General features: G+C 39.8%; 1 protein-coding gene across 1 annotated transcript; it reads right to left on the bottom strand.

Annotated features, from left to right (window-relative positions):
- Positions 1-4,017: 4,017 nt before the first annotated feature.
- Positions 4,018-9,754, bottom strand: LOC309479182 (leucine-rich repeat transmembrane protein FLRT2). The gene is made up of 2 exons (XM_082143121.1): positions 9,135-9,754; positions 4,018-6,576 (listed from the first exon to the last, which is right to left on the bottom strand). Exon 2 carries the CDS (start codon positions 6,153-6,155, stop codon positions 4,167-4,169), a length of 1,989 nt encoding a protein of 662 aa, XP_081999247.1. The 5' UTR covers positions 6,156-6,576; positions 9,135-9,754; the 3' UTR covers positions 4,018-4,166.
- Positions 9,755-10,606: the final 852 nt, after the last annotated feature.

Below are 10,606 nucleotides of genomic sequence, written 5' to 3'. Positions count from 1 at the left end.
TGGTTATAACTTGGAAAGTTTTTAACATTTATGGATTGCTTTTTGCTTTTTTTTTTAAAGAAACATCAAAATATTTAGCCACAAGTGCTGTCAATTCATCCTTTAACTATACGTACAGTTTTATTAGAGTTAAAAAAAAAGAAGCCTGTGGTGAAGATAATAGCTTTCAGAGATGGGCATGTGGACACTACAGCAATAATAATGGAATTGCCGTTTGAATTGATTGTAATGAAGCGTGCAGTCAGATGGTTCTCTCCAATATTTGTTTATGATTACAAATGGGTGCTGCTCTGAACCCAGTGACTGAACTCATAAAGCAGTCCGGCACTCCTGGCCTTTCCCTGGGTCTCTCCGGTGGGACAGCGAGAGGTAAAGAGTGATGGTTTATTCTCTAGCTCATTTAGAGCTGACCACACAGCTGGAGGGCCCAGATGTACCGATTTAATGGCTAATTACTGTCTCACACACACACTGCCTGATGAGAGTGAAAGGTCATGCTGAGGAGCTCCGGGTGTGAGTTTATTGTGTTATTTATGCATGTAAATTATTAGCCACAAAATTGCACTACTCAGATACTGTGAAGCCAAACTAATGATGCAATCCATCAAAAAAATAACCTAGTTCTATCCATATGATGCAATTGTATAGGCCCTTTTAGAAAGAAAGAAAGAAAATTATTATATGTATTATATATTTGATTAACCATGATTATCCATGAAAAGTTTCTTTCTTAATTTCATTGAATATTTTCACTAGTGCAAGTGCTTGCTATTATTATTTAAGTTTTTTGGTGACACTTTAAAATAAAATTAATTTTGTTATATTCATTGTTTGTAGAGTGGTGCAGGAATTACGTATTTTTGTAGGCCAAAACCCAGAATAGAGTTAGCATTTTAGCTCATCATCCTGAAGTCAATGGTTTTTTTTTAATAGGTTTTTGGTTTACACTTGAAATAAGGTCTGTGGTGAACACAAGCTCAAGATAGTTTCATATTTTATTCTACTTTATTACACAGCTCTTTGGAATACTTGATTCTGATTGGTCAATTGTGCCATGCAGCAGTATGTTATGGTGCGTTCAAGTCATGTCGGAAAGATTGTATTAAGATTTTAATGCACATTTAATCCACCACAATGTCGAAGCTCAGGATTTTCTTTAAACCCTGGTGTTTAGGAGTTGGGGGGCATGTCATTAGCTTTGTTTCCATCGCCCTGTTTTTATGCGCATTTGAAGTATCGCATCAGAAATGAGTGATTGAAACGCTTATGGCTTCATAAATAAATTACAACATAAAAAGTAAAACAAACCTGATGCACATTCTTTATTTATCATTTTCTAGAATTATAGAGTTTAAAAACCTTGCTGTATTTTTGTGTAGTAAATTAAGAGAAGGTACACCGCCATCTTACTCCGACGGAAATGACTTGAACACACCTGACATCGTAACACGACTTCCCACTTCGTAAATACGAACTTCCCAGGAGGACTTGAACACACCATCACTGTCACTGTCACTGAAGTCGGCGCTTTGCACTAGGAACAGGTTTTCCTCGTGCAAGTTTTGCATTTGGTGAGCTAATAATATTAAAACTCAAATCTATATGTTGTATACAGTTATTTAATTATCATGCAGCTGCCATTTTGAGATGATTGTTTTGTACACTGTAATGGATTATAACAAATAGGTACGATTTTAAAACTCTCTTATCCCCATAATCACACCGAACAGGTTAACTCATCAATGCACTGTCTGCTTTCACAGCCTCATTGTGTTTATAATCGCGCTCTAACTCAAAGGAATTTCTTTTTTAAACAAAGACTGAAAGAGTTGTCGGAAGCTCAGTGATGGTGATGTAATTTGTTTATAGCCTTCGTTTAGCTTTTTATTTCTGCCGAATGTATTTAGGCTTCAGAATTCGTAAAAGTTGTGTTGGTGGTGCTAATTTCCGGGTTGGCCTACAAAAATTCGTCATCCTTGCACCACTCTAGCCCTTTTGTAGCCCCGCCCCGTTTCAGCGCTGTGCGTATTGTCTTCTGTCTTTTGGGTTGTATTTCCACAGCATGAATGTAAGATCTTACAGATTTATCAATCGTTTTAAAATCTTACCGGTCTATTGACGTTTGTTATGACATCCGCTTCAGACATTACAGTGCTCGACTGCTTGTGATAACTTTTGTGAACTCTACAATAAGTAAATCCACTTCACCAGCTAAATACTCTTCGACAGCAATGCCATAGAAATATACGTTCTATGGTTCAAAGTTCAAAGACAAAATTCTAAAGATTCTTTTTCTGGCGCATAAGGTCTCGTGTCTCTGAAATATGTGAACTTGATTGTTCACTCGCAGCATTCAAAACTCAGATTTTTACTCATAATTACTGTCATCTATGGCAACGCTGTAAGAGTCGGCTCATCCATGTAACTGAAACCGCCGCTTTCATGTCTGTTGTATCACACCACGGATTCGCTCTCGCTTGCTTTGTACAAAACAAAAAAAAACGCAACTGCAGTCATCTAGTGTCTCACTTATCGATTGTTGTGAAAATATGGATTAATAAATAATTTCAACTCTAGGTATCATGCACAAACAGTGCATACTACTTTTACCAAATGTATTCAATATAGTACATTTTTGACATTTCAAGTTATAGCCTATTAATTAGCATTTTAACCTTTGTTTTATAGATGCTATAAAAACACATTTTTGTTTGTTAGTTTGTGATACCTAATGCATTAACTAATGTTAACAAATGGAACCTTATTGTAAAATGTTACCTATTTTTTTAAACAGAGGAAAACATGTTTGAGAAGATTACTGATCAATCACGCGCATGACACACTGACCAATGAGCCAATCATTATGTGAGTTATGAGTGCTTGTAAATTGCTTCATGCATACATATCATGAATGTTATAAGCACTTTAGCCATAAAGAGACTGAACTGCATGTATAGCATCATATGTTCATGCGGAAAATGGCTTGCATGTAGAAAATGGGCCAGACCAGGCGAAGAGTTGTCGTAAAACTGGTCAGTGGTAGTATTAGCTCTAGAGTCTTGTTTATTGCTGTGCTATGGCTCATTGACACCTGCTCAGAGCTCTGAGAAGATCTCATTTCAAAGCCATTATAATGCTGCAATCTTCACTTGCTGCTGGAGTGTGTTGTGGGGGTGCAAAAGCTGGGAAACAAATAACAAAGTAACATGCCTAAAGCCCGGAACACACCAAGCCGACGGTCGGCCGTCGGGCAGTTTTTATGGAGTACTTTTTAAGAGAGATTGATTAGTACAGTAATCTAATTACACTGTTCAATATGCAATTAATTACGTTTTAGAGTAACTTGCCCAACACTGCCTGTAACATTTTGACTTGACTTTGTATTTGTAAAGACCTTTCTAACCAAAATGTATGCCGTACACAAGCAAATGTAGCCTTTGTATCGCCTTAACATTATGCTATTCTTATGCAAACATTGAATTACAGCACTAACTACTGTCTAAATAGTCTATTGTTTAGATATTTTGCTCCTTGAAGCAGATCTGCTGCAGTGTGAGAGAGCTGTTAGGATGTTTTATATCCCTGAGGACTGCTGAGGAAATCAACCCTGATGCTGAATTTCCTAATATCATTCTAGTCCTGTATCAACCAAGGTTTGTTTTCAGCTGTTTGGCAGGAACTGTCAGTGTTCGGTCCTTGTGAACTGAGCTGTTATGTAAATATGTGAGATGCTGGATCAAAGAGTATAGCTTGAAATCTCAAACTAATAGTGGTGATGAAAACAGATGCCACCGTGTGGTGATAGTGAGAACTGCCTTCTCATCCTCACTCCTATAAACCTTTAAACAAACACACTGTCCTTCCATTCCTTCATTTCTTACTAATAACTTATAAGTAAATTATAAAAAAAATGGGCACTTGACATTCATTTGTGCTTAAAGATTGCAGATTGCTAAGATCCACTTACAATTCTTTTTATGAGCTTGGATTGTAGAAACAGAACATAGAAAGTAAATATTCATAAATCATTTTAGTTTTACTAAGCGATAAAAAAAGAAGGCGATATTGTTCAGAATATAAATTACATATTTTACAGCCTGTCTTCTGAAATACAGTGCGTTTAAGAGTCAGATCTAAATACAAAGGACGTTATCTGTTTAAAATCCTCATGTATGGCATGTATCAGATTCTGGAACACTGTTTTTGCAGTACGCTGTGCTATTGTTTCTCCTTTGAGAGTCTGTGTATCCAACACCCCCATTAGGGGTGTAAATCGGTTGAATGCGAAAGTCCCCCTTGAGCAGCTGTTCATTATTCAAAGAAACTATCTGAAAGCTAGTCTCAGTCATTTCCAGAATAGAGTTATCCTTTTTAGTCCCTGCTTCGCAGTAGTCGTCTTTTCTTCTCCCCCGACTGTATTTCCATTTTGACGAATCTGACCTTTCCTTCTTGTGCATGTGCCAGCAGAATATGCTCAACAGGACCACCAGAACCACAAGCACCGCCCCGCCAATCAGGCCAGCCAGTAGGAAAGGCGAGCTGGGGTCCTGCTGGGTCGCCTGCTCTGGGCCAGTGGTGTTATCACCGGAGTCAAAGGAAGTGGACTTTGTCATCACCTCCGAGCAAATCGTATCATCTCCTGGGTGGTAACTGTTGAACGCGTCCAGCGGATCTATGCAAATACGATAGGTGGACTTGGGCTCCAGTTTTGCCAGTGCGATTCCTCCACGTTCGCCCTCCACAAGTGACTCCTGCATGGGGCCTGTTATCAAACTGTGACCCAGTTTGACCCAGGTCACCTTATAGGCTGTGACGGCGAATGTCGATACCCAGCTTACCTGAATGCATGAACCGTTTAGCACCGCAAAGGAAACGCGCAGCGACTCCTGCCTCGGGCCGACCGGGTCGTTCGTCCTCTGTTCCCTGTCTTCGCCTGCATTTGGTGGGAGAAGTGTGAGAGGCGAAGGGGTGGGTGTAGGCCGGGAGCGTGCGGGTGTGAAGGCCGTTTGAGTGGCTGACTCAGCGGTGGAGGCAGAGAGCAGTGTGGGCTGTGGGACTGTGGCGGTGCTGTTAGGACACTGGATGAGCTCCAGGGTTAGCTCTCTGATTACCATGCCACGTACCCTCTCTGGTTTCTGGCACATGAAGCCACGGACATTGAGGGTAGCTGGCAGGGACTTTAACCACAGTATGACCCATTTAATGTTGCAGTCACAGAGCCAAAGGTTGTTTCGAACAGTGAGCTGTCTCAGGCCGTGGAGGCCGTCAAAGACCCCCTGTGTGAGAGACTGCAGCTGGTTGTTTGAAATATCCAGTCTCTCCAAGCGATGAAGGCCATGAAAGGCTGTCAAAGGAATCTCATTCATCTGATTATCCTGCAAGTTGAGCTTGACTAGAAACTCGGCAGGCAGATAAGGAGGAGGAACCGTGAGGGAGTTGCGCGCCATCGACAGCGTTTTGAGATTTACGAGGGTCTGGAGAGCCTCGGGGGCGATGCCCTCATCCGTGAGCAGGTTCCCATCCAGGAGGAGGCGTTCGAGGCCCGTCACATTCTCAAACGCATCCTCGGCTATAATTGCAATGCGGTTCTCGTCCAACCGCAGCTCTCTCAGCTCCTCTGGGAGCCCGATGGGGACGCTGCTCAGGTGGTTCTTGGTGAGGAAAAGGGTCTTGAGACTGATGGCCTCCCTGAAGGCCCCCTCCTCCACACCCACAGTGGAGATGGAGTTGTCATCCAGATAGAGCTCCTCCAGGCGTAGCAGCTGTGCGAGGGCGGCCCGGGACACAGTCTGAATGTTATTCTCCTGCAGGTGGAGCACCCGCACATTTTTGGGAAGATTGACAGGGAATTCGTCAAGCTGGTTGCCATAGAGATACACCGTCTCCACAGAGGCAACGTTGTGCATTTCCAGGGGAAATCCAGCATTGTTGATTTGATTGTTGTGGAGGTAGAGGGTCTTATAACCCTCTCCTAGCCCCAGAGGCACTGACATTAGACTCCTCTCGTTGCAGTAAACAAAGGTCCTGTCACACCGGCACTCCTCTGGACAGGTTGTGGCCCAGGAGAAATGCATGTGAAGACCCAGAAGTATCGGTATCCACGGGCTGATCAAAGTTGGCAGGTCTTTATTCCACATTCGGATCTGTACCTCCATTTTGTAAGACCTTGCAAACTTTTTGACAACAACAGTGCACGTAATTAAAAATGGTGAAAAATAATAAATAATAAAATCCACCACACTGGAGTTCTTAGAAGCTTGCCTCGGTGGAGAGTATGCGATGTTGAAGTCGCTGGGTAATCCTCCTGTAATTGCCTGTCCTAAGCTCCCCAACACAAGAGCAATAGTCTCATTAACTCGTGCGACTCCCTCTCATCCCTCCGTCCATGCTCGAGCTGGAAATGATAGCAGAGCTCATCACATTGTCACTCTGAGTTTCGGGAGGGACGATTTCAAAGTGTGTGGGCCAGAGCAGCGAGTATGGAGGGCTCATCGGAGATGACCTCCTCTCTCGTCGCAGCTGGACGATTCCCGTAAGGCACGACCTTCCTCACAGGGAGCATTTTGAGCCGCTTACCTATTTTAACAGACAATAAAAATAAATGAGATGTTATTTCAATGTCAAAACTCTTAGTATCTGCATGTTTTACTTTCTGAAAGGAAAATAAATTTGTCACAAAAATTAGGTTTTAATAGCATTCAAGTGAAATAACACATTATTTCAGTTACTCTTTTGCATTAACTTAAACAAGCAATAATCCACTTAGATTTGTGGGTTACAGTGATTTTTATTTTTTATTTACCATACCCAATCTCCTTACTTGTGGCAAAATTACTGTTACACACAGATTCGAGTGGGATTATTGCAACATCACTATGATTAAATACACTGTTTCAATCTTTATAGTTCAATAAAGAGTTAAATGTATTATTATAATAATTCTCAGAGTAAACAATTTTTCCTCTAAGTACCTAATATAATTCAGTACCTTGACTGTAGAATGTTTACGTTTGCCAAGCAACATGGCAACTTGCTCCATTAATAATAATATTGAATGTGTAAATGTGGCTCATCCGATCAGAATTTATAGTTTGAAATGTTTACATTGTAAATATTAAGAAAAAGATTTAAATAGAAAAAAGAAAGAAATAACAGCTAACAATAAAGCAGGACACTGCTCCACACTTGGTCTTCATGAGGAGAGAGTATTGTGACTGGCGACATCAGCATCTCTGCGCTCTCAGACTTGTAAAGGTCACTGAGGTGTTTAATCTGTCAAATGCCTCGATGATGGACAGGTCTGTTCTCCAATGCTCTGGCACAGAGTTCTCCTCTCAGTAATAATGATTCTGAACCTGGGGACAGTGAGAACTGCTCTATTAAATCGGTGTGGAGTGCATGAGCTTGAACAGGAAAGAAAAACAGCCTTGCTCATTATACTGAATTTCAGAAATTCGTTTTGTTGTAGCCATATTGAATATCATCTTTGCATTTTTACCTGTCAGTCTTCATTGAGGCCTCACATTGTCCTCACCTACCCATCTATTATCTGTCTGCAGTTTGTGTACTGTACCGTGTAGTCTATATCGTTCTGTAATGCTTTTGCAATATGTTGTATATATTATTCTATTTTCTTACACATATTTTGTGATTTTTCTCTTTCTCTCTCTCTCTCTCTCTCTCTCTCTCTCTCTCTCTCACACACACACACACACACACACACACACACACACACGTTTGGTTTTCATGTTTTATGGGGACATTCCATATATAATGATTTTTATACTTTACAAACTGTATATTATATACCCTAACCCTAGACCTACCCATCACATAAAAAAATTCTAAATTTTTAGATGTTCAAAAAACATCACTTAGTATGATGTATACGTTGTTTTCCTCATGGGGACCAAAAACTGTCCCCACAAAGACAAGGATTTCAGATATTGCCATCTTTGTAATGTAGGGTTTACCAGGACCACAGGAGTCTCTTGTACAATACAGTTTCAACTGGCCTTGCTGTATGTACGTAAAACTTCTATTCTATTCTATTCTATTCTATTCTATTCTATTCTATTCTATTCTATTCTATTCTATTCTATTCTATTATTTTCTAACATTTTGTACCTTCCTTTGTGAGGAAGTAGTGTATTATATCCTAGTCTTGTAAAAATCTTAGCAGAGAAAAATGATCTTGTAGGCTTTTTTTCATTTATTATTATATAGAGTATTTGGATTTAACCAACCAAGGTCTAATTTAATAGTGAAGGCCATTTGTTCACTCCAGCCATTACTTACTAGTTGGCTATATTGATCTAGGAGATAAACTATCATTATACCATGGTGCTCAGGTTTTGTTCATTATATTACTCTAAGAAAAAAAGTCTCAAATGCAGAGAGCATACAACAGATTAAAGCAGCGGTGTGGTTATGCACCCATGGAAAAATCACACATGGAAGTGCTTTACATCTCACTGTTATAAACACGCTTCTGAAATGTTCTGATTTAGCCCTTTCTCTTCCTATTTGTGGGGGAATTTGTGTTTGACAGAACATTTGCCACTCAATAAAAAATGATTGTACTATACTATAATTATTATTGTAATTTACTATATTAACAACCTCCAAACTGGTTACATTTAAGCTATCCAATGGAAGTATATCTGATTGATGAGACTGTACACATATTCATGAATATGTGTACTGTTTATGCATATTTATTAGTCATGAGGCCATTTGTTTAACTTTAATTAATCGTGGCTTTATTGCTCAACTTTTATTATTATAGTACTCAGTATATTTTACATTGCAGATTTAGCAGTCAATATGCTTATATATTAGCATTAAAAAGTAAATGGCAGAGGCTATACAGTCGTGAACTGTAAAACATAAAGGCACCGAATGCCATTCCGTAATGCCTAAAACATTCAGTAGATTTCTGGCAACCACACTTTTCATTTTTTTTTTTTGTATTGTTATTTTTTAAGCAACTTTAAAGAGTATTTTTACAGTGCATAAGGAATGGCAGCTATAACAGCTGTTATACAAGAAGTTTCACGCAAGAGCGCAATTGATTTGATTTGTATGGAAACACGAACGTGTCTTTAATGTCTAAACGTGTTTTTAGTCCTTACCTTTTCTGAAGAGGCTTCGACCCATCCGGACATCATTTTTAAAGCCTTCTAGTCTCTTCTCCAGTATCAGTTCTCAGAATAAACATCTCCCAGTTAGACTAAAAAATAATTCCAGACACCTAAAAGAGTCAGCCCGACGATCCTTTAGTCCGAGTGGTTTAAAAAGATACATTTTGTCGAGCGGCTGGTCCTGGGGAGGATCTGAAGTCTCTGCGCAACATGATGCGTCCGAAAGCCGTTGCTTCAATCCCGCGATGATGCGCTCCCGAGTGCCGCGCTCCCCTTACCAAATGCCCTGGGCGCGCTGGACTCTCTCTCTCTCTCTCTCTCTCTCTCTCTCTCCCTCTCTCTCTCCCTCTCTCTCTCACTCACTCACACACACACACTCCTCTCACTGGTGTATCACAACCAAAGATGTTATACTTCTTGATTGAAGTCTAATCCATCTACCATAATTGGTTACATCTGATTGTTTATTCCAAGTACACTGAGAGCCGTTTCCCTTTTGAACCTACGGGAGGAATTGCAGTAATGAATTCATTTGATTAGCGTTCATTCTCTCTCTCTCTCTCTCTCTCTCTCTCTCTCTCTCTCTCTCTCTCTCTCTCTCTCTCTCTCTCTCTCTCTCTCTCTCTCTCTCTCTCTCTCTCTCTCTCTCTCTCTTTTTTTTTTTTGCTTTCTGTTGTGCTTCCAATTCATTTATGGTTTGCTCTGTATTGCAATTATGAATTTATTTCGTTTTTGTATTGAATTTGTCATATGTTATTATATATAATAGTACTTTTTTGTAGTAGTATTTCCTAATAGATATACGCAATTAATCGACAAATAAGCAATATCATGGTTGAAGTTACAATTACAGAATTACAGTTGAAATCTACTCCCAGTTTGTCATAGTTTTCTGTTTACAGAGTGTTTTTGCAACGTTGAGTATTGCAACCAATCACTGACCCGTTCGTTGAGCAATGCAAATGCAACAACGAATCCGAGACGTTTAAATTAGTCTACAAGCCTAAATATTAGTTGCATTATCAATAACGTCCACTTAATATTTTATCATTCAGTTAGTTTGTTATAAAATGCTAATTATTGTGTCATAGTTGTGCAGCCCTATTTTCTATTTATAATCTTATATTGCATGTTGAATTGGATCCACGACAGGTGAATGAAAGTGCATCTGTGTGATTTTTGCCAATTTTGGCAAAAATGAGTACGTTTTTGAAAGGCAGGGTATTGTTTTTTTCTATCTCTCCTTGCTTGTTTATGGTAGCCTATTATACAAGCCCTTGATTAGTTGGAGCTGGGTATCTCCAACAGAATCTTACAGAATTGTTAAAAAAATTGGTTGCTAATTTTGAATGAATCCATATGATTCCATTCGTGCGTTTTTGTCAAGTGAAGCCCACTGCAGAGCCAAATGACATCCAGCTCTCCCTCTCTCTGGACGCCATGAGTGGAGCTTGACCCAGTCT

Source organism: Leuciscus leuciscus (genome assembly GCF_965113295.1).
Source record: "Leuciscus leuciscus genome assembly, chromosome: 17".
NCBI classification, from domain to species: domain Eukaryota; kingdom Metazoa; phylum Chordata; class Actinopteri; order Cypriniformes; family Leuciscidae; genus Leuciscus; species Leuciscus leuciscus.
The sequence above is the reverse complement of the archived record's forward strand: the minus strand, read 5'-3'. Positions and strand labels throughout refer to the sequence as shown.

What these genes read in the sequence shown, in the direction of transcription:
- LOC309479182 (XM_082143121.1), bottom strand. Translation starts at nt 6,155, where the DNA reads ATGGAGGTACAGATCCGAATGTGGAATAAAGACCTGCCAACTTTGATC.